Source organism: Rhinolophus sinicus, chromosome 17, assembly GCF_057876585.1.
Source record: "Rhinolophus sinicus isolate RSI-liver-muscle chromosome 17, RSI-T2T, whole genome shotgun sequence".
Taxonomy (NCBI): domain Eukaryota; kingdom Metazoa; phylum Chordata; class Mammalia; order Chiroptera; family Rhinolophidae; genus Rhinolophus; species Rhinolophus sinicus.
In genome coordinates this window covers 155,299,803-155,325,017 of record NC_142517.1, presented here as the reverse complement: position 1 = coordinate 155,325,017, position 25,215 = coordinate 155,299,803, and the positions used below count along the sequence as shown (strand labels likewise).

Below are 25,215 nucleotides of genomic sequence, written 5' to 3'. Positions count from 1 at the left end.
TAAGTAATCATTAAGGAGTACTAGCAGTTGAAATATTTTCCAAATTAAGTTTTCAATTCCTTAGCCATTTTTCCCTTATATCCTGGTCCTTTTCATTGGTTTTCTGAGTATTTTATTGAAATAAAATGAGTGATTTTCATTAGGTTAATGATTGTGGTTCCCTAATTTGGTGAAAAGTAGAATGATCTTTGATTAAAAGTGAGTGAGAAAAACAATAGATTTCTTCTAAGGCTGAAATACATTTTTTGAAAACCTAAGGATTTATGGAAGCCATATACAAGGCCAATATGCTATTTAAAGTTTGTACCATAAAGGTGAAAATGTTACCTAGCACTTCTTAAATAAATAAAATGTTAACGTTCACCAACAGCCAAATTGACTTCAGTTTTTAAATCAGTAATATAGAAGCTGTTGCTCAAACCACTAGTTCCTTATGTCTCCACTGAAAGCTAAGAATACATTTACCAAAAATCTTACTTTTTAAATGAGGGGATATTTTGGAGCCTTCACTATTTTCTATTGTTATTCCTCACTTTGAGCAATACATGTGTTCTTCAAAAAGTATTTTGAAACTGAGCTTTAAATAACAAGTACATCACATTTTAAATGACTAGCAAAGCTCACTATTATTTAAAGATGCCATGGAAAGAATCAGTTTGTAAAGTGAAAATCTTTTTTTAATACGAATTTGTATTCTCCCATAAATCTGTTAGCTAGTTATTTTTAAAGTTGTACATATTGGTAATCACAATATGTATTTGAAAGTAGTAGGATTATGCCGGTATTGAGGAAGTAATAACTGATTATTTTCAAAATATTCAAGATGAAAATTGTGGGTGACTGCATTATTTTTTTTTCCAAATTATTATTAAATTTATTGGGATGACATTGGTTAGTAAAAGCATATAGTTTTCAATGACTTTTTATTTTACTTATGTATTTAGCTATGATAAGTTACAACATAATAACTGGAGACACTTTGAGCAAAGTTTTCCAGAGAATCCCAGGAGGTATGTAAATATATTTATTTTATGTAATTTTTCATAGTTAATGTGGTTTGTAATAATTTATAAGTAAAATACTTGCAAGTTGAAGAGTTGGATGACTTCAGATATCTGGCAATATCCATGATGCATTCTGATCCTAAAGTGTTAATTTAGTTTTATTTATAGTTCAGTTTTTGTTTCGCTGTTTAAAAATATTATTATACTGTACTTAGTAATGCTATTACTATTATGCTATATTTAGTATAATAGTAAATATTAATAGTAATATATGTTACTATTAATAGTAAATAATAATAGTAACTATCATAATAAATATTACTATTATTATTGTACTTAAAATGCATTATATTTTAATTATCTTATGCTACATATAACTCTGTTGGTAACATTTTCTCATATATTATTTTTACTACACTATTTCTTATATAAGCAAGCTGACCTTTTCCTCCACTATTTATATTAAGATGTAACTTAACGTAGTAAAATTAACCCTTTTATTATGTAGTTTTGTGAGTTTTGACAAATTCATATAGTCATATAACCACAACCACAATCAAAATACAGAACAATTTCATCACACCTAAAATTTTCCCTATTCCCCTTTGTTGTCAAAACCTTCCTCATCTCCAGCCCCTGGCACCCACTTATCTGATTTCTCTTCATAGTTTTGCTTTTCTCAGAATGCCAAATCAATGGCATCGTAATAGTATGTGGCTTTTTTCACTTAGCATATTACATTTGAACTTCATCCATGTCTTTGGGTATATCACTAGTTTGCTCTTTAAAAAAAAAAAAGTGCTGAGGAGTATTTCATTGTGTGGATGAACAACAGTTTATCTGTCACACAGTTGGGGTACATTTGGTTGTTTCCATTTGGGGGTGATTACGAAAAAGCTGCTATGAACATTCTCACAGACCTTTTTAACATGTGCCACAGACCTGCTCCCTGTTCAGCCTTTCACTACATCACAGCTATCTGAATAATTCAGAGAGCATTACTCTGTGTGCTTCGAAGAGCTTCTCATCCAAGCCACAGTGGTAATCACAATATATATTTCATTGTGAAATATATATCCCTATTTCATTGTGACCTAACTCTATAATTGTTATTATAGTTGAGATTGATGCAAAAATGCCTTTCCTCTTAGTATTTGAATGACTCATTCTAAAAAACATATAAAACAAAGTAAAACATAACCTAGAACTAGAAATTGCACCTATCCCTCTCACAGAGTTTAGTGGAAACTGAGTTCAGGGATACTTTGACCATACAAAAACCACTGCTTGCTTGCTGTGTGACCTTGAGAAGGTTAATGCTCTGTCTGAGTTCTAGTCTCTTCATTTCTAAATTATTAATTAGAGTATCAACTGCTTAATAGAATTTTTATGTAAAACAAAAGAGGTAATACAGACAATGCCTAGCATATAGTAGGCTTACCCAACATTGTTAGCTATTATTATCGTTACCCTAAACTTTTTGCAGCTTCTGTCCTGGTCCCCAGCCTCCAAATCATAAACTGAGATCATGTGAGTAGAGAGGATGCAAAGAGAAAATGAGAGTATAATCCCATACATACAGTATGATCTAAATTATTTAAATTTTCTATTTGCATATATAGGGAAAAAATAAGAAAAAAGACATTCATATAAAAACTGTGGTTATCCTTTAATTGTGGTATCCATGGCATTATTTGTGTTTCCTTTGTTATTTTCCAAAGTTTTTCAAAGGAGCATGCATTAATTTTTAATTTTTTTTAATTAAAGTTTATTGGGGTGACAATTGTTAATAGTTACATAGATTTCAGGTGTACAATTCTGTAACACATCATCTATAAATCACATTGTGTGTTCACCACCCTGAGTCAGTTCTCCTTCTATCACCGTATATTTGATCCCCTTTACCCTCATCTACCACCCCCCACACCCCTTAATTTTTAAAAATTTTATCACTTTATTTTCTTATTTAAGAATAATGCATATTATTAGGAAAATATTGAAAACACAGATAAGCAAAATGGAGAAGCTGGAACACACTCATAATCTCTTCCTCTTGGGAGAACCAAGTAGGGACAATCCTTCCAACATTTCCTTCCTTCCTTTCTAATGTATACTTTCGGAGTTTTAAGAATGGGTATAACTTTAGATAGTCACATGAATAAAATAACACTATACATCTTGTTCTATTAACATGCTTCTTTCTCTTCGTAATATGTTAGGGACACATACTCATATCAAAACATAGAGATCTATCCCATTTTCTTAAGAGCAATTCAGTATTCTCCTGTACGGTATCTACTGTACAGTTGGATAGACTGTAATTACTTTAATTTTCCCTGCTAGAAACATTTTGATTATTAATTTTTAAGTTTACAAAAAACATACTGGTATGAATATATATGCATAAAAATAAAACATAGATAAGGCTAAAGTTCCCTTTGAAACCTCCTTTCTGGTATTACTATTATCATCATCAAAAATGACTTAAAAAATAGGTCATATAGTAAAGAACACAATTTATTATTATTACAGTTTCTTTACATGGTTGAATGTGATATTTTGTAATATATGATTGTTTATATGTCTTATAAAGATTAATATGATGCCAAAGTTTTTAGAAGTAGATAAGATCCTTAATAAAGCTGCATACTTTTTTTATTCAGAAATATCTTAGACCAATATCTTAGACTAACAAGTGGACAATTATACTTTTCCCAGATAACCAAAGTCTTGGTTCATGATAGAAGTCAAAATCATGAGAAACATTGGTAGAAGTAGTATGTTTGGGTGATTTTGAAATTTTTGAAAACTGTCAATGTTCAATTTTTCTTACAATGGTTTAAACATTCTAAATGCTTATTTGAGTATATTTTTGTTAAAAGATCAGTAGGTAATAGATCTCATCATTAGTGAAAAATGTCCTTTACACTAATGGAGATCCTAGTTATTAGGCTCCTACATGCGGTCATAGCCGTATATTTTAGTCTTTTCCCAGGCCTTAGAGTTTTTCAAGAATTTTTCAAGTATATTATAGGGGGAGTAGTAAATAGAAACAGATAGACAGATAATTTAATTCAAATTATATTCACTAGGAACATGTAAATAGTTGAATTCAGGGTTTGGGGAACTTAAGCGTCCAGTTTTATTGTTTTAATTCACAATTTTATGATGATTGTTTAGTTATGTGTGAGTTGAACAAATGCTCATGATTAATTATTCCATTCTTGTGTATACATGTGTGTGTGTGTATGTATGAATGTGTAAATTTAGGCTATTTTGAAATTTCTATCTTGAAACTTCCTTGTAAGTTTATTAGCCACATAAGAGTAATAGCTTCTTTTTTATTTTTTAAACCACACTCACTTATTTGACAGACTTGGTTTCTACAGACTTTAAACTTTGCAGAAATAAATGCACAAAGACTTGGTACCACTGAAGAGCTTTCAAAAATATAACTACATGCTCTGTGAAGGAAGTCAGTATGGGCTAAAAATTTTAAGCAATGGTGTCTTCATTGGGGTAGATACATAGCTCCTGAAGCAAACACTGTGATTAGCACAGCTTTAAAAATATGTAAATCCTTGTAAGTATGTTTTAATTTATGTTTACGTATTTTTTGTATTTGATCACACACACACACACACACACACACACACACACACACTTATTGTTATGGTAGCTAAGATTCTACATTGCATACCAGGTTTCAGCAGCTTCCCTTTGACTTCTCTATCCAACAAGTTGCTTCTCTTAATGAAAGGATAGAAATATAGTGAATATTTTTATCTAAGTCTTTATTTTTAAAATTTTGTTAAAGTTTCTTTGAAATATAGATTTTTTTTTTTTTTTAAAGCCTCTGAAAATGCCTGGTCTCCATGTAGCTTACTTTCTGAATGAACAGTTTTACCATTAGAGGGTTTTGAACAAGTGGTGACATAATGTATTTTTTTGCCCATGAAAAGTATCCCTTTAGTTTCTAGGTTAAGAGTATATACTCTCCTGGGAGAAAAGAAGGTAGAAACAAGGAAACTGATTAGGAGGCTATTAAAATAATTTCAATGTAAAATATTATAACATTGTTTGAACTATAGGTTCATCCATAAGTTATTTTGTATTTACATTTTGGTGAATTATGTCTAGTTTTACATGGTTTTATGGAGTTTATTTACTCTTAAAGTCTTTGTCCTTTAGATAGTACGTAATGTTAAGTCGTTTTGATAATTCAGAGTTTGTCTGTTTACTTGTGTCACTGGTGTGCTACCCATACCTATAGACACTTTATAATATTTATTGTGTTTCAGTTGACCCTGAAAACTTCTTCATCGGTCGCCACTTCATTATTGTGCTTTCCACAGTGGCTTTTACTCTGCCTTTGTCCTTATACCGAGATGTAGCGAAGCTTGGAAAGGTAATTTTTCTATCTTAAGTAGGCACAGAAATGTACTTTGTTATCTGCATTTTGTCCAACTACTGACTATATGACCAAGTTCTTAATTATAGTATTTAACTTTAGATTCTTTTAGTTTACTGATACTTATGCGAGAGTAATGTGTGGTTGAATGTTTAGCTTATTTTGGGGAATGGATGGTTAAATAGTTGATGAGTATAAGTTAATTATGTCCTTTCTTTTTCTTCCTTAAGATAGTTATTCTAACTTTATGTCGAATAAAGGTAGCCTCTTTAAATTTAGAAAAAAAAAATAAGAACTATTAAACCAAATCTAATTTACTAAAAAATGTTGTTCTATCATTTTTATAGATAGTAGGTTAAATAATTTAAAATTTAAACTAAATTTAGAAGTAAGGATGAATTGCTTTATTGGCTTAAAATTGTCTTTGTAAATTACAATGTCTGTTGTGCCTATTTTTATCCATCAAATTCAAATATCAATGTGTTGATTGATTAATTGTTGAGAATTTGGCCAATATTTATGATTGCTATTGCTAAAGACACATGCTGATTTATTTCTCATGAAACCAATAAAATAATTGTTCAACACATCACATATCCTCACGGACATAGAGTAGCCTTTTCTGGCTGTATTTTATTTCCTTACTCTCAAGGAATGTTTGCATTTTATGCAAAATATTATTGGTGCTATAGCTACATGATGCCAAGCAGTCCAATGAAAAATTGTTAGAGTTATATGTATGATATTTTTATATTCTATTTTGAAAAATCCAACAGTTGATTGAATTTCACTTTTCACAGTATATTTGATGTGTATCCACAGCTAAGAAGTCCCTCCTTGCAGGTAGAGTTGATAGTGTAGGTAATATTCCAGAGTATTCTGACTATTCTGCCTTCCTTCCCTAACAGTTATCCAGAAGTAAACAAGAGTATATCAAAAGGTGCTTATTTTGGTGAATTATATGAAATGGCTAGACTGTTTTCCATTCACATGTTCAATGTAGACACAAATGTTACCTTCTCAGAGCAGAAGGCAAGGAATTCATGAAAAGAAAGCTGCTAGTATTCTATCATATTATTACCTGAATATTTTCTCTAAATGTCCCCTAAAAGTGTCATAATGAAGTATCTAAATAAATCTCCCAATGAGCAAAGCAGGTAGACAAGAGCCCTGATCTGTAGTCAGGGATACTTGCATTTGAGCTTCTCCTCTGTCACCTTCTTGCTGTGTGACATCGGGAATATTACCTAATATTTCTGTTCCTGAGTAGATCAGAGGACTCATAATAGAAGCTTCTTTCTAGTTAAAACCTAACAACACTCAAAACAATCAAATAAAATCAATGTTATATTTTTCTTATCAGAGAAAAAAGTCTAAAATGTGTTTATCCATTTTAAAAATTAAGAGAAGAAACATACTAGATCTAATGTATTGAGTTCACAGAGCACATACATACACAGACCAGTTTATTTTTGAGCCAGTTGAGATAGTGACAGGAGAGAGAAGAAGAAGCAAAGAAGACTTAGAGACATCAAATTCATGAAGGAAAAGTAGACTAGCAGAGCTAGAGAACAGAAAGGAAAAAGCAACTGCACCACAAAAATGTATGTGTGGGAGGGGTTGTGTTGGAAGAGTGAGAGTATGATGAAGACAGAAGCAGAAGGAACAATTATAGATTGGAAAAACAAAACAAAACAACACTAACATAGAGTCTGAAGAAAAAGAAAACATAATGTCACTTTCCTAAAGGAAAATCACCAGAAAGCCACTAAAAACATTTTAATCCATGTTGCAAGATTATAATAGTTCTGTATGATACTTGCTTTCCTATTTAGAGGGAAAACACTAAGACTATGAACTGATAAAAAGTTATATTCCTGAGATTATCACCCCAATTTATATAAATAAACGAGTAAATAATTGCATTTAAAATTATACAAATGAAAAGAGAAACACCTACTATTTTCAATAAAATACTCTCTATGCTATATTGACAATATCTTTACATTTTCTTTCACAGATTTCTCTTACTTCTACAGTTTTAACAACTCTGATTCTTGGAATTGTAATGACAAGGGTAATTTCATTGGGTCCATACATGTAAGTTTTGCTGCTTATTGGATGGTCTTCATGAAATTTATAACCTTCACATAGATATTTGTGATATAAACGCTGAAATGTAAAGTAATTGTGGTATCAGAAGCATCATTTGTTTATCTTTAGTACTTGATAAAATTAGAGAAAATAATTACAGCCAAGTAGACATGCATGTTTCCCTTGGACCCTGCATGGCCAATGAGTTTAAACTAAGTTTACTTATTTGTTTTAATGGCCAGCCATAAGAATTAGAATAAAGAAGAGATTCTGAATAGTCAGAGATAGGATTGAAGTAGAGCACACAGGAGTAAAAGTGGTAGATGGCAGAAATTTCAATGTCTACTTCAGAGATGGATTTGTTCTTAACAAAGTTTCACCAATCTAGGCTGAAATTAGAAGAATAAAGAATATTTTTGATGTTTTGGGGGCTTTTTGCCATTAAACAAAATGTCGTCATGATGAAAGCCAACCTTTATTCTCTACTAAGATTATATTTTTAAATTATTTTGTGTTGAAATGCTTTGTAATTTGTGAACTGATAGTGATAGCTGATAATGGTATTTATTTGTTTTTTAATGTTATTGTTTAGCCAAATAAAGTGTTGGCAACTTTGTATCAGTTCTGCAAACTTTATTTACTCATCCATGAGATTCAGATTGTGGGTACTGCTGATCTAAACTGCACAGTTTTTATGATTTGATTATAGATTAGATTCACCAGATAAGGAATGGTTTATATCTATAGTCCCAAGAGAATGCTGGGATGAAACTAACTAAATTGGCTTTAAATCTAGAGTTCCAAAATGCACAATAAATAGTTGTTAAATACATAAATCAATCAATCAATCAATCAATCAATAATATAGTATGGCGTTTCCGTGAGACCTTAAATATTTTCTCTATCCAAAATAAAATTAATGTTAGACATAATGTCTAGGACAGTGCAAGAGACATACTAGGTCTTCAATGACTGTTATATGTGAGAAAAAATAAAATAAGCCTGATGAATATAGCTATAGCTATAACAATGTGGTCCCCAAGATAGCTTACTTTATCCTGTTGATTAATTGTTGTTTTGTAAAATCACTTCATTTCAATTGTTTATGCTCATGTCAGGCTTCTTAGTTTACCAGGAAAAGACCAAAAATTATGCCACAAATTTATTTGGAAGTGTAAATATCTAGTCTAACTGCATTTGGTATGGCCTTTTCTTTAAAAAGCAAACACCTATTTTTTTAAATATTTAAATTAAAGGGAAAGGTATAATAGTATACCTTTTAGGTATAATAATATTACAGGTATAATAATCTATGATGTTTATATTAATATTCTCTTCAAACAACTTAATCCCAGTTCATAATTATATTAGTCAGCTTGGGTTGCTGAAATAAAATACTATAGACTGGGTAGCTTAAATAGCAAAAATTTATTTTCTCATAGTTCTGGAGGCTGGTTGGTGAGAAATCTGTTCGTTGTCTTCCTGCTGTGTCTTTTTCATATGGCAGCCAGTTGAGAGAGACAGCAAACTGTATGGTGTGTCTCATCCTTTAAGGGCTCCACCCTCAGGATCTCATCTAAACCTAATTCTCTCCCAAAGTCCCCATCTCCAGATACCTTCTCTTTGGGGGTTAGGACTTCAACATATGGATTTTGTTGGGGACACAATTCAGTCCATTACAATAGTGTTTTTCAAATGCACCTGGTTTACTTAAATGTGGCCATTTATTTTTTCTTTTAATAAATATTTATTAAATGACTGTTGTTTGTAGCTATTTTGCTGTGCCTTGAGAGAAAAGAACAGAGAGGCACAAGTCAGCATCTGCTGCAAGTTGTTGACAATTAGATATGGAGAATGGACATATTTTTTAAAAAAAGAAAAAGAAAAAGAAATGATAGTACAGTATAAGGAGTGCAAAACAGAGGCATAAACTAGGGGCAGTCGCAGTGCCAAAAAAGAGAGTGCTTAATAGTCTCTCTGAATCAGGGAGGGCTTCCTGGAGGAAGAGAAATATGATCTACATGTTTTGAAAGATTAAATTTTTCAAGATAGATAAGGGTGCAAAAGGCATCACAGGCCCAGGAAGGATAAGCATAAAAGCACAAAAGCATATATTAAATTCTGCTGACATTTATTTAGCATCAATTATGTTGGTGCTCTCTTCAGTTCTGATTTTCAGAAGCTGAATTCACAGCAACAAAGAGCTAATAAGTAAATGGAACAGAATACAATAGATACTAATTTTTAGCTAAAATTTTTAATTGTTCAAGGCAGACCTATTTTAATTGAAACTTTTATTATGAAAAGTGATCCTAAAGAATAAATGATTGGGTTATGATAAAAGGGCTCATAGATTTGGTATAGTACTATAAGGCAATATTGGGGGGAGGGGGGAAGTACTTAAAAGTTGGAGGTAAATAAATTATTCATTAAGTGAACTCCAAGAGAACAGTTTAAAGCAATGATTTTTCTGGCGTCACATTAGAATTACCTAAGTAGCTTTTAAAAATACTGATGCCAGGTCCCCACCTGCAGAAATTCTGAGTGAATCTGTCTAGGGGTCATTATTTAACGGTCCTGAGTCTGAACAAGGATATAGATAGAGCCTCTTGGTTTAAAGAGATTAAAGTCATGAGTACACTTTTAACTGACACATCCTTTCTAAAAATATACGTGTGATTTTGTGTTATTTTAGTTACTCTTTTGTCATTATTTTTCATGATTCATTCTCCACTTACTTTTTTTAGTGTCTTTTATATACAAAATGTTATGTAAGATACTATTATGAATAAAAATCGAAATAAAATCTCTGCTGTCAAGGGGCTCACTGTTTAGTGGGGAAGATGATAGAAATGATCATCATATGGGCAATGTATCTCCATACAAAAGAAAGAGAAAAGAGAGGCCACTTCCTGGTAGGGCTAAATGAATTGATTTTATGACCAAAGAGATATTTAGTTGTGTTGTAAAGAAAATGAGACCTGTGTCTCTCTAACCTTCCTCTAGTGGTGATATCTTATTTCATCTCAGCCTTTGAAAATTTTCTAATAACAGGGATTATTTACTTAACTCTTTCAATATTTAGATGTTAAAGAAGTGTGTGTATTTTTTTTTAATACTGTGCCACCTTTAATTTCTGTTTGAATACTACTGCAAACAACTTCTGTTTGTCCAGATTTACAGTTAGGCTAATCAAACCCCATGTTCAGGGGTTGGCATAATAGCTAGTCAGACAGGCTTCTCTCTGAAAATATGATGGCCACGAATGCTCATAATCCATAAAACATGAGAAATTCAATAGTCTGTGTTTTTCCTCATTTTTGGTTCAGATGAATGATCAGAAAAGCTATACTTTTTCATGGGGTTTTTAAAGTGGTATTTGAAAAAGATCTTTCAACCCACTATCAGGAAAGAGGAAGGTCTGTAATGGCTACTGGTGTTGACCTTGTTACTATGGCAACACCTTTTTAGTGGTTGTGTTTTAAAAATAAAACACACAATTCAATTTCCTTTTCTGTAACTCATAGGGCCATAAATTCCACTTTTTGATATGATTTCAAATATTTCACAGTCCAATGATTTTCAGGTCTTTTTAGAAATAATGGTCAGCTTTATTGTATTTTCTAACCTTGTGCTTTCTAAAAACTGAGGTGACAAGACAATTTAATTGCTTTTCAGAAAGTGTGCTAGTAGAAAAACACAATAACACAGTTTTCCCATTCTTTGTCAAACTAGAATCAGAGTCATTATTGCTATGAAAACCTTCATTCTCTGCCTTATTAATACTCAACTCTTTACATTCAGAATAGAAATGAGAGCATGAAGCTCAAATTTATAACTATTTTCTCTTCATATGACATCTCTTTTACAGCATTTTAATCAATAGTGTGGTTGATGTTCCAAACATAATTCTAAAAAGTGCAGCTACACTTTCCACAGGTATTTATGTGCATAAAATGTGCCTTCCCTAAGGATCTCAATACATACTAATTTCTTTACCCCTTATCCATTCTAATCCTGAAATTCTATAATATAATGCTATACAAAAGGAGGACCTAAAGGGGGTTAAAGAAAGGATCAGAAAAAAGTAGGTAAAGACAGAGGAATAGTGCATATTTGAAAAAAGGAATAATTAGTCTTGTCAAATACTAACCACTGAATGTTTGATAATGCATAAATTATTGCTATCTTTGTTGCAAAGGACAACAACCACAGGGTCCTAACTAAATAAAGCAAAGAGAATTTATTGACTCACTTTACTGTAAAGGTCAAGGGTAGTTCTGTTATTAGGTTTGGCTGGATTTAGGAGCTCAGTCAGTGAAATCAGACATAATTTCTATTTTTCATTTCTTGGCTTCACTTCTTGTTCTGTCTCTAGTTTCTGAAAGGCTTTCCCTTTATTTTGACAAGATGGCAGCAGCAGTCTCATCCTACATCCATTCAAATCCAAGTCTTTATAAAAAGAAAGAGCTTTCTCTTATAAGTTACCCCCAACCTCCTTCCGGTATTAGTTCTGATTGGCTCTAATGAGCACCTATGACAATCCCAAACCTTATCATCATGGCCTGTGTTGAATTGCTTGTGTTTAGATTACATGCCTATCCTTGATGTTAAGGATAGGGTCAACCCAACCAAAGCACATGGGCTGGCGGTTGGGGAAAGGATGACCCCAAAGGAAATCAAGGCAAGAAGCTCGGAGTAAACACTGCATGATGCAAACTACAGATTTCCACTTCAGGTGATAGGACATTCTGCTAAACTTCCAGAATTTCAATCAAATAATATGGGTGGAAGCCAGGTTAGAGAGAATTAAGATGAAAGTGAATGATAGGAAAGTGAATTTTGCAAACCCTGTCCCTCCCCCTTTTTATTTGTGTGTGAAGAGCATCAATGAATGCAAATGACATGACAAAACAGTGACTTGAGGGAGTAAGAACTCTAAAGTACCCTTCTTACCATAGGAGATATTGAACATGTTATAGACCAAGCCAGAAGATGGAGCCAAGTCACCCAGGAGATCTTGAAAAGTTGGAATTTATGATATAGAGTAATCCTTGTTGAGGAGCCTGGATATTTCTTCCTCTTGAAACAATAAGATAAGAGTATGGAGAGTAAAATGCAGATTCCTCCTAAAGACCAGTGAAGGGAATTTGAGTGTTCATGCCCAATACCTTCCATTTTTTCAGAGATTCAATTGTCATCTGAGAATCTGTGAGACAGGAGTAGTTTCAGAACTGGAATTCTTTGGTTGGTTACATTTGAAACTTTCATCATAGGAAGTGAAAAGGGATCCACACATAGGAATAAAATAATTGTACTCTTTGTTAAATTATCTTTATTCATCTTTTCTATGGTTTGTTGTGTATTTTATGTCTTTCTCACCATATTGTAAATGCCACAAGAACAGGGGTCACATTTGTTCTTTTCACACCATATACCTGTGTTTCAGCACACTGCCTAACACAGAATCAGAATTCAGCAAAGAACTGTTGAATAATCAGTTGGATAAATTAATGGATCCACGTGCCTTCTGGTTTTAGGTGACTCAACTTGGGGGTTAACTGACCAAAATTTTGAAGTAATGAGACAATAAAAATTATCTTGGGATGATAAAAATTTCATGCAGAAACATTTCCTGTCCAAGAAAATTTCCTGAGCCTACCTCCATGGTAGCAGAATTTGCTAACTCACATGCTCAAATACCATTTGACTTCAAGTTCTGCAGCACTGTTAGAGCTAGTGATAAGTGTTACCAGACAGATTGCCTACATAATGCAACAAACAGACCCATCATTTAAGTTGGGTCTACATGAAAATAGGAAAAACAGCTGCAAGGCAGTATATTCTCAGAGAAGATTAGTCTAGTTGCTCTGTTAGTGGAGCTGGAGGAACAGCCCAGGCTGCTCAGTGTTAAGAACTCATTCTGTCCATCACAGTTATTTTTATAAATGGCTGCCTTAGTGAGGTTTGCCACCTGTCTGTTATTTACAGTGAGAAGACAGACCGGGCTCTGGTATACATTCATAACCAAAGAACAAACCTACAGTGACTTGCTTAGCCTGCTCTTTCAACTAACAAGCACTTAGTAAATGTTTTGCTGATGCCAGTCACGCTTCTAGATATTGGGGCTGCGAAGATGACGAAAGCACAGTCCCTGACCTCCGACACCTGTGGTTTGTGGAAGGGGAGAATAGACCTTTGAAAGATAATCTCAATATCATACTTAGAATTGTGGGGAAGTGCCGTGGAAACAGAGGAAGGGCCCTTAGCCCGACCTGCGCAGGCAGGTACTATTTCAAGATAAGATAATATGTGATCTGCTGCTTGAAAAAATGTACTGGCATTAGTTGTGTCAAAAAAAGAAAGTGGGGAAAGGTTGGAAGCTATTGTTGGCAGAAGTGTGTCAGGCTCAGAGGTGTGATGTATATAATGGCAGAAGTTCAAGTTTCTAATATTAGGAAGGACAGACAGTTTGCCATTGGTTAGGGGAAATATCAAATAAAACGAAAGGTACCTCCATTGAGAATATTCTCAAAAACTATGTTGCTTTCATGTTGCCCCTCAAATACATATTTTATCATAGTTTTAACAACGGTCGTGTCTCCATATTATCTCTTTTGAAAGACGGTTGAAGATAGTTCTTTCCAAATCTACTGACACCCACTATATAGTTTCAGAGTTTTGGTGATTCTGAGCTGAGAGTTTGGCTCGAGTTTGTGCAAAGAAGTGACCATAAAGAGGTTGGCAGAGACCATGAAAGGAAAGCTTTATGTGTAGTGCTAAGACACTTGGATTTGTTCTTTACTTGCTGGGGCATTGAAAGTTCTTAAGCAGGAGAGTGACCAGAGCTAGTCTCCATTTCAACTGGACTTCTCTTACAGCATAAATTGAGGGTAGAAAGACCTGGAAGGAGGCTATCTGAGGCAAGCTAACAGGCGAAAGACAACTGGAACAGTGGCAGGGCAAAGCTGGTAGAAATGAAAAGGAGGAAGAAGGGTTGCGGGGGCGGGGGGGGGGGCAGTGGTGATGGCAAGGTTTCCAGTTTGGATAACTAGAGTGGTAGATGGTCCAGAACTCACCACCAAAAGGAGAAAATGGAAGAATCTGTTCAGTCAATTAGCATTTACTAAATGCTTACTGTTCCCGTCACTTTTCTAGGTACTGGAGCTGGGAAAATCAATTTAGCACAATCCTTTTCTTCAGGTCTCTTAAAACTTATTGTGGGCAAGGTGGGGTAGACAAACACATAAAAGATACCTTCAGTAGACTATTTAATAGAATTATGAGCGGGCTGCTATGGAAACAGAGGAAGAGACCCCCTCCCCAGATTCTTTTAAGTTATTAAGCAGGATAGGAAAGGAAGCAGGTCTAGAAAAAACATGTTTTTAATATTTTAATATCTTGATTTTGAGTAACACTTGGCATAGAGAGAGAAGAAGCCTCCCATAGTTTTGGAAATGCAAGTCTAGAGTTTAGGGAGAGTCTAGAGACAAGATTATGCAGGGACAGCTTATGAGGTTTGACAATTAAGTTCGCGAACTTGTTGCAACGATGTTGCTAACCTTTTTTGATATCAGGAGGATTATTCACTATGAGTTTGCACCAAATGGACAAACAGTTAACCAAGTTTACTATTTGGAAGTGCTGAAAAGGCTGCATGAAAAAGTTAAATGACCTGAACTTTTTGCCAACAATTCATGGCTCTTGCATCACGACAATGTACCAGCTCACACAGCACTGTCTGTGAGGGAGTTTTTAGCCAGTAAACAAATGACTGTATTGAAACACCCTCCCTACTCACCTGATCTGGCCCCCAATGACTTCTTTCTTTACCTGAAGATAAAGGAAATATTGAAAAGAAGACATTTTGATAACATTCAGGACATCAAGGGTAATATGACAACAGCTCTGATGACCATTCCAGAAAAAGAGTTCCAGAATTGCTTTGAAGCGTGGACTAGGCACTGACATTGGTGTATAGCTTCCCAAGGGGAGTACTTCAAAGGTGACTGTAGTAATATTCAGCAATGAGGTATGTAACACTTTTTCCTAGGATGAGTTCAAGAAATTAATTGTCCGACCTCATATAAGGTGGAGAAAGGTGAAACACAAGTAGAACCCCAGTGGAAAATAATTATCTGGAGTTCACATCTGGCACATTATATTTTAATGTAATTCTGTTTTGTGGAAAACATATTAGAGAACTAAAGCAACACTCATAATTCTAATAAGTTTTCATTATGTTAAAAAGTAAAATCCTGCCCCCTCCCACGCACTGTCTGCCTTTTGAATCCCAAGTGACAAAAACAGTTGACACCAATTATTAAAAAGTTGACAGAGGAATTAGATCCAATCCTGGAAAAAAGAATAGAAAAGTAGGTGACTGAATAAGAATCAGAAGTGGTTGGTGTCCCAAATGAGAAAAAGGAAGTATTTGTAATGTTTGTGGTGCCAAGCTGTGTAAGCTTTTTATATGATTCATATTAAAAATCAAAATATTATTTTGGCAAAAAAAATCAGCATAATGTTTTATGTAAATTTTAATTCAAAATTAGCTTTATGCAAAACGTGTTTTATTTTTTAAAAAAATGAATCAGTTTTGATGTTTAGAGTGATTCCCAAGAAGAATTTTCCCGAACAGCTTTATATGTTCATGTAAATCACAGTTGTCTAGAGAACAGAATTAGAAGGAAAGTGAGCTGGAGCCAGGAAGGGGCAGAGAGCTTTCAGCAGATGCCCAAGCTGGGGAAGTGGGCAGATCTGCCTGTGTCATTAATAGCTTGTGGGGTGACAGGAAACTGGAGCCTTTGTTTATGTGCCACTCAGAGCTCCTAACTAGCAGAGGTGTCTGGTTAAAGAGGTTAACATGTAAGGCTTCTTAACAAAAATGCAGGCTCTGCCGAGATAGTATGACTTGGAAGGTGTCTGCGTTTAGCTGAAAAGAATCTGGGTGGGTACCGACAGAGAGGTGTGATGTTTGATCCTCCTGATGGGAGGGAGCTCTTGTGTTCTGGGGATCAGAAGCAATCCCCCTGCAGCTTGTTTTCATAAGTCTGTGAAGACCGGAGATATTATTTGCTAGGACTTGCTTCCTACTGCTTTGCCTTATTACTGCTACTCAGCTGTTGTAAAGATAAGATGGAGTTCATCTTTCAAAATAGGATGAAATGCCTGAATCCAAGAATCCAAGCTGAAATAATATCGCAGAATGAATTTAACTCCCCCAAACCTACCCACTCCCACCTTCCCCCCCACACAAAAAAGTTTCAGGGGGAAAAAAAATGTAGCTAGAATATGACTGGATTTTTTAGTATAAGGAAAACAATTACTCTCTTGAAAGTATTTTTCATACCAAGGCTGCAAACTGCTATAAGCCAGCCTTTATTTTTGTTAGTATTAAAATATATTAAAACACTTCGAACATTGCTTCTTAAGTGATATGAATCTTATAGCAAGCCTCCATTATGTTGCCATAATGTATTTGGAGCTTTGTAAAACATTTTAAAGGATCCTGCTTCTTCCCAATATAACTTTCATTTTGATTTATTTTTTTCTCAAAAAATATGTATTTACATATTTTTATAAAATCAAATGTTAAAAATGGCTCTTAATGAAATTGAGCAGCCACCTGCCAAATATTTTCCTATTTCTGATGTGTTATTTGGAATTATATTTTTACATCTACATAATATGCTTGTAAGTGCTATTTTTGCATTCTCACTCTTGTCATACAGTAAATGAAGGTGAGCTCTCTCAAATGATCTTTTCTCTTCTACTGTATCTTAATATGTGGAGATATAACACAATGTTCAAAATTAAATAGCTATATTCTCTTTTTGCACACTAGTTTTTTTCTAGAATTAACACTTGATTTTGGTTTTCTCTTCAACCATGTTTAGCTGGATGTCCAGATTCGATTTTTCAGGACTTTATTTTTCAGAGCAGTTTTAGAGTCACAGTTGAGGAAGGCACAAGGGATTTTCCATATACTCCCTACCCACAAATATGCATGGCATCCCCCAGCGTGGAACGTTGGTTACAACTGATTAACCTAGATTAGTATATCATGATCACCCCACGTCTATAGTTTATATTAGAGTTCACTTTTGGTGGTGTACATTCTGTGGATTTGGACAAATGTGTAATGACATATATCCATCATTATGCTATCATGCAGAGTATTTTCACTGCCTTAAAATGTCATCTATGCTCTACCTATTCATCCCATCCCCTAACCCCCAACCCCTGGCAACCACTAATCTTTTTACTGTCTCCCTAGTTCTGCCTTTTCCAGAATGAAGTATAGTTGGAATTATACAGTATGTAGCCTTTTCAGATTGGCTTTTTGCACTTAGTAATATGCATTTAAGGTTCCTCCGTGTCTTTTCATGGCTTGATAATTCATTTCTTTTTAGCAGTGAATACGATTTCATCATTTGGATGTACCATAGATTCTTTGTTCATTTACCTACTGAAGGACATCTTGGTTGCTTCCAAGTTCTGGCAATTATAAATAAAACTGCTCTAAACATCATGTGTAGGTTTTTGTGTGGACATGTTTCAAATCCTTCTGGGTAAATACCAAGGAGGGCAATTGCTGGATCATAAAGCAAGAGTATGTTTAGTTTTGTAAGAAACAGATAAACTGTCTTCCAAAGTGGCTGCACCAGTTTGCCTTCCCACCAGAAATGAATGAAAGTTCCTGTTGCTCCACATCCTTGTCAACATTTGGTCGTCTCAGTGTTCTGGATTTTGGCCATTCTATTAGGTGTATAGTGGCATCTCACTGTGTTTTAATTTGCATTTCCCTGATGACAAATGATGTGGAGTATCTTTTCGTATGCTTATTTGCTCTCGGTACATATTCTTTGGTGAGGTGTCTGTTAAGGTCTTTGGCCCATTTTTAATTGGGTTGTTTGTGTTCTTATTGTTGAGTTTTAAGTGTTCTCTGTATATTTTGGATAACATGAGATGTGTCTTTTGCAAATACTTTCTCCTAGTTTAGCTTTTGATTTTGATCATTTTTGTTACTCGTCCAAATGCTCAAACATAAGATAATCTACCAATTTATTTTTCTTTTTTCTGGAGACTCCCTCCTCCCAGAGCCTTCTCTCCTTTTGTTCCTTTCTAGATGGACTGATTTTCGTTTGCTGCTCATTGTCATTCTAGGACTTCCTTTTTTTGCTAGATACCCTCTAGCCAGGATCTCAAATCTTTCATTTTTCTTTTTCTTTTTCTTTTCCTTTTTCTGGAGCATCCTGGATAGCTCTCAGGTGTCTCTGAGTCCTGCACACACAGGGGATTTGCAAAGTGAATCAGCTCTTTCTCATCATTTGCTCCCTCTGTGTGGTTGTAATGTCTCCCATTCTCTGCAGTTACCAGGTAAGCATCTGCTTTCCTTTTCACAAAATGTCTTCTGCACTATCCCTTTTTCCATGGTCTTCTTCCCTGTGGGTTTATCCCTCTTTTGAATTCTCTTAGGAGAATTTTAGTGAGGGCTGAGGTGAGAGAAAGAAGATAAATTTAATGTGGCCCATTCACCATGGTTGATTGTATGTCCAAGTTTAACTTTTAATTATTAATTTGCTGAGGATTTAAGTACAAACATTTTATTTAAAATATATTTTCCTCCTTATGGAAGTTATTTCTTTTTTTTTTTTTTTGTGAGGCTTGCACTATGCCATAAAATATAGGAGAATTAGTGTGCAGGAGGAAAATGGTTAGAAAATTCTCTCTCAGAATTTATCCAGTTACTGGATCTAATCCCCTTCTCTACAATTTACAGCTTCTATTACACTATTACTTGATGGGGAGATTAAGAAATGAAAGGAAGAACAAGTACCATCTGTATTATCACTTAATCGAAAGCTTTGGGAAGAGATTATCTGTGAAAAACAATGACTACACTATGATTTTATCTTGTTTTGCTGGATATTTCTTTATTTCTCATTTTTATTTATGCACTCAGTAAAAGTTTTTGGGTTTTTAATTTGGTAACAATCATGAGATATATATTTTCTATTGCTTCCAAAACTATTAAACACACACACACATACACACACACACACACACACACACAACCCTCAAGATTTTATAACGTGGTGCAAGGCCATTTCACCTTATTAAAACAAAATGCAGTACCTCCAAATAATTCCTGAAAGTGAAACTAGTTAGCCTGATCAAGTAGGTAGGCTTTGTCTCTGTATAAGAAGGTAGTGCTAAGTATTCAAGAAATGAACTTAAATATCACTATACTTATGTTTTATCAACATTAATGGTAAAATATTGATATATTCATTCATAATCTTTCCTTGTAGTAAAATGCAAAAGGAAGAAATTCTGTCTTTGCAATACTGACAGAATAAATCCTTTCTATAATTGGAAATTTATATAACAAAAATAAAAGTAACCTTTAATTAATATGTGTGTGTGTGTGTGTGTGTGTAGATAGAAGCTTAAAAATGTAAAAGGTTAACTTTATATATTTTTTTCCTTTCCAGTGATTAGTCTAAGATGTTATCTGGTAATTAAATAATCAGGAAATTTGCCTTTCCGTTTTAGATGTCAAATATCTAAAGGTTTAATGAGTGCTTTCTTTTAGTCAAACATTTAATTATCTTTCATAGATGGTAGTCTCCACACCACTGTAGCAAAATTTGTCATATCACTACAGAGCTACAGCTTAGCTGGGGAGACTGATGGCTGGGCTAAGACAAAAATCCTGCAATAACATAAGCAGATTCAAATACCCTGAGATTGTCTAAAATGGCTTCATGCAGCTGGAACTTGCAAAAATTTGGCAGATCCAGTTGTGCAGAAAATGGTGTATGGGATAGAACACTGAATATTTGCTGTGAATACCTAAAGCATGAATGAGCCATTTCATCTTTTTCATCATTATCAACCAAATGACTGCCTATTTGGTTACATGTATGCCTGTTATCAAGGTTAATCATTCACTTATTTTAAATAAGAGAGCTTGCCTTCTGCAAGGTCCCTTCATTCTCTAAAAGTATGTAAGTAACATGATGAAGAGTGTCTGTCATGTCTGTCATATACCTGAAGGTCCTTACACCCAGACTAAGACATTTATTTTTACTTTAATGATAACATAAGGAAAGTGAGGAAGAGTGGAAGAAAGTCTCAGCTAACATTGATTATCCACTGTATACCATAGTCTTACATTCATTTTGTCATTTAACCCATATGTCAGATTTGTAAAATAGAATTATTAATATTGTCTTTGTTCTACAGCAGAGAAGACTGAGACCAGTGCCACAGAGTAATCTGCCCAAAGTCACCTTGCTAGCATATCATAAAGTTAAGATTTAAATCCAAATCTCTCGGACTTCAAAGGCCGTTTATTTTCCTCGATAGCTTGCTGTATTCCACCTGGTTTTTCTTAGTCGTGAGAAGGGTTGTTCTTCACAATAGAAATTAAGTTCATTACTCTTTTAGTTGTCCTTCATTGGTAATATTAAGCACAGTTTGGTCAGTAGCCGGCAAATAATCCCATGGAATGAAAGAAGCAGGTGAGAGACATGTGAGGGTAAAGAGCTGGTCTGTGCCTCAGCAGGTAACTTGAACACCTGCTGAAGAGAGGAAGTTGACTGTGGTGGACTAATTTCAGAACTACTGGCCTCCATTGCAAACTCTAGACACACACCAATAAATGCAGTTGGTGTCCGTTCCTCAGGGGAATGAACTTTGACAGTAGCAGCAGAATCTAAAACAAAGAGAAATTGGAGAGTAGTATTTATTTTGGGTTTTCTTCAGAAGAAAACTCACCTCACTCTGTACAAAAGAAATACTCCAAAAGAGTTATATGTTAATTAATATGTTTGAATTTGAATAATCATTTAAAAGCCATGCCTTGTTTACAGGTAATCTATGGTGTTTACAGGTAATCTATGGTGAATTATTCTTTCAAAATTTTTTAAAGCACTCATCCCGTCATTTAATCATTTCATAATAACAAATTAAATTTTATTTAGTTGATTCATTTCAGTATGACTACCGTGTACTATGTCTTTTCCCCTGGCCCCTATTCATAATGACAATTTCAATTTATCCTAGTTTGTTGTTTTTTTGCTTTCTTGTTTGTTTCGAAAATTCTCTAATATCCATGGTTCTTTATAAGTTAAAGTATTCTTATTGTTTATTGTTATACTCAAATCCCCCATTCTTCAACTCGCCTCTCAGAAAGTTCAAAAGGTAAATAGTAGCTGAAATTTATGGCATAAGCTACACTACAGGAAAAATTAAACCTCTTTAGGCAATTTCCATAATTCTTTTCGACTATTAGAAGGTAATTAGGTTTTCTGAAACAAAAATTACCTACATGACTCCTTGTAGATCTCTGTCGTACAATATAGAAACAACTAGCCATGTGTGGCTCCTTAAATTTAAATTAGATAAAATTTAATAAAATGTAAAATTAATTCCTCAGTTGCACTAGTCATAATTGCAAATGCTCAAAAGCCACATGTGTTTAGTGGTAACCATATTGGACAGCATAGATACAGAAGATTTTCATCATCACAGAAAATGCTGTTTGGTGCTGTTCTAGGTTACAATATAGAATATAAACCAAGATAGTTGACCTCTTCTGTCCTTTTTTCTGCAATATTCCCAGTGATTGTAAGAGTACTTGCCACATAAATAGTGCTTAACAAATATTTGCTGAAAATTAAATGAATAAGTGATTGGAAAGCAGGAAGAATGTAGTTTCAGTTATAGAATATTTATGGAAGTTTAAGGTTAAAAATTAAGTTCAGATCCAGAGGAGTTTTATGTACAAAACATTGTATAATTACATAAACTTCAGGAAATAGGAAATTGGCCTAGATTTTTTTGAAATATTTTTCTATACTTGCTTTCAATCTTTATGAGCAATAGACTATCATATTTAAAATTCAATTCATTTCTCTTTCCTTAAAGGTAACTATGTTTAAACAATAAAGGTAACTATATTTACACATAATATTATGTTTAAATTAGTTTGAATCATTCCTGTTCATGTTTTTATACTTACACTATGCATTTATGTATTGATAACAATATATAGTATTGAATAGTATGTTTATAAAATATCCATAACCATTTTCCCCCTCAATATTGCAATCCACATATTTCCACTTTGTTACAGTTAGCACTGGGTGAATCTTTTCAATTGTTCTATAGCACACAAATTTATGATTATGTCATATTTTACTTGTGAACTTATTTATCTATTCTGTTGCTGGACATTGAGATTATTTCCAAAATTTGGCTAATATAAACAATGTGGCAGTGAACATTCTTATCCATATTTCATGGTGCATGTGTGTATTTCCCTAGCCTAGGGTATATACCTAAAAATATAAGTGTTTGCTTACAAGCTTTGACTAAGTTCAGCTTTACTAGACATTGCCAAATTCTTCTCCAAAGTGTTTTACAATTTACAGTTCCTTCTATAATAATTGCAAGTTGTCCTTTCCCAGGAATATATCAACATTGCTATTGTTGAGTTAGATAGATAAAATGCTCTTTTTTATGGGTTCGTTTTAATTTCTCTAATTATTAAGGATGGACTTGTACCATATTTATTAGCTATTCTCATTTCCTTTTCTATAAATTGATGGCTGTCCATTGCTCATTGGTATATCTTTTTCTCATTAATTTTCAGGAGTGTTTAGTATACTAGATAATAACCTTTTCTAGTTTATATGCATGACAAATCTCATCTCCCAGTTTTTCACTTGTCTTCAACTTGGTATATGGATTGTTTTATTATACAGACGTTTTATATTTATCTTTGATTAATTTTATTAAGTGTATCAATCTTTACCTTTTATGGTTTTGCTTTTATGGGTTTTTTAAAAAATTATTTTCACTCATTATCATATTTCATTCTTTGAATTTAAATATTAATTTGGAGAGAATTGACATCTACATGAGATTGAGTCTTCCCATTCATGTGTGTGAAAATGCTATCTTTCTCTAATTATTTGTACCTTTCAATAAAATTATATCATTCCATTAAGATTATGGACATCTTTAAAAATATTTAGTATTTTTGTTGTCACTGACACTTGAAAAACAATTTTATTGGTTGTTATCTGTGTGCTAAAATCCTATTAATTTTTGTATATTGAGTTTGTATCCAGTAACCTTGCTGAATACTCCAATAGCTTGTCAATATATTCCCCTGAATTTTCTGTGTACATAATCATATTGTGTACGATTCATTTATTACTTTTCAGTTATTACATATTTTATCACTTCTTATTTTATTATATTAGGTAGGAATTCCTGTAATGTGTTCTGAAAGCCATAATAGTGAACATCCTTGTCTGGCTTCTGCCTTTATTTGTAATGTTTCTAACTTTTCACTCCTAAATATGTCATTTGCTATAAGTTTTTATGGATATTCTTATTAGGTTAAGGAAGTTCTATTTTATTAACATCTTGCTTCACATGCTTATCATAATAAATAGTTCATTGTAGGCTTTTTTACAATTTTTGAAATGCTAATCCTTTTTTCTCCATTAACCTATTAATGTGATGAGTTACATTAATAGTTTCTTCTGTTATTGAACTACCCTTGCGTTTATTGGAAAAACTCTTCTTGGTCATGGGTGTTTTTTTGATTTTGTTGTTCATTTGTTGTTTTCTTATACATTGTCTTGATTGCATTTGATAATATTTTATTTTCTATTTCAGCATCTATAGTCTAAAGTCAGAACAATCTATGACTTTATTTTCTCATCCACTTTCGGTATCTAGGCTTCAGAGCCTCACAAAATATACCAAAGAACTTTCTCTTTTTTTTTCCTGTGGAAATAGTTGTTTCTGGAATTCAATTGTAAGCTATTTTATAAAAGATAGCAAAGCTATATTCATTGTCTCTTCCTACTCTTTCCCTAGATTTGGGTACACATCATTTGCCTGTCTGTGCCATCTTTTTGGATACTTTCCATCTTATAAAATCAGCATCATTAACATGAACACAGAAAACCCCAATTTATCTCTAGGTACTGTTTCACACTCCATTTTTGCTAGGAATATACTCAAGGAACCATATAGACCAAGAAATTTTTTTAAAAATTTAAGAAGACAAATAAAAATCAAACTCCTATGTTTTCATTACTAATGTACGAGTTGAAAAGTCTGACACCACTACAATCTATACCAAAGAAAAAAATGAGTTTTTTTCACGTGCCAATACCTTTACAGGGAAAGTAGATCTTTTGAGACAGACAGAAAATTAAAGATCTCCAAGTTTCTGCAATTGTTAGTACTTCCTTTTCAAAAAAAAAAAATGTAAGGACCATAGATAAAATATGTACCTTTCTACGTTCACATTGGGATTTAACAGGTACGCTGCTAGCAGTTCATGTTCATTGCAGTAAGAGCAGTGGAGGCGGCAGGTGGCAGCAGCCCCACTCAAACTAGAGAAGAGGAGCAAAGCTTATGACAGCTGGCGCCTCCCTTGTCGGCTAGCTAGTTCCTTTGTCTGTAACTGCTCGTTTCAAATGTGGAAAGAAATGATATAATGCATAAATCCCACTAACTTTGACAAAACAAATGGAACTTTTTGTGTCTACTTTACATCGAGAGTTGATCATAAACATAAAAGAGATGGGTTTACACCTAGTGCCTTTATACTTTTTCTAGGACTTTTCTTCGCTGTTCACCTTTTCCAATTTCATGCATTCTTTCCGT

General features: G+C 33.6%; 1 protein-coding gene across 5 annotated transcripts in view; it reads left to right on the top strand.

The window, feature by feature from the left end:
• SLC38A11 (solute carrier family 38 member 11) overlaps positions 1–25,215 on the top strand; it is a 50,474-nt gene that overhangs the window by 9,597 nt on the left and 15,662 nt on the right. For all 5 annotated transcript variants that reach the window (XM_074337200.2, XM_019727490.3, XM_019727488.3 and 2 more), the window contains 3 exons: positions 945–1,010; positions 5,306–5,412; positions 7,436–7,515. In XM_074337200.2, coding sequence (XP_074193301.1) covers positions 945–1,010; positions 5,306–5,412; positions 7,436–7,515 — 253 coding nt within the window. The remainder of the gene's footprint in view (positions 1–944; positions 1,011–5,305; positions 5,413–7,435; positions 7,516–25,215) is intronic.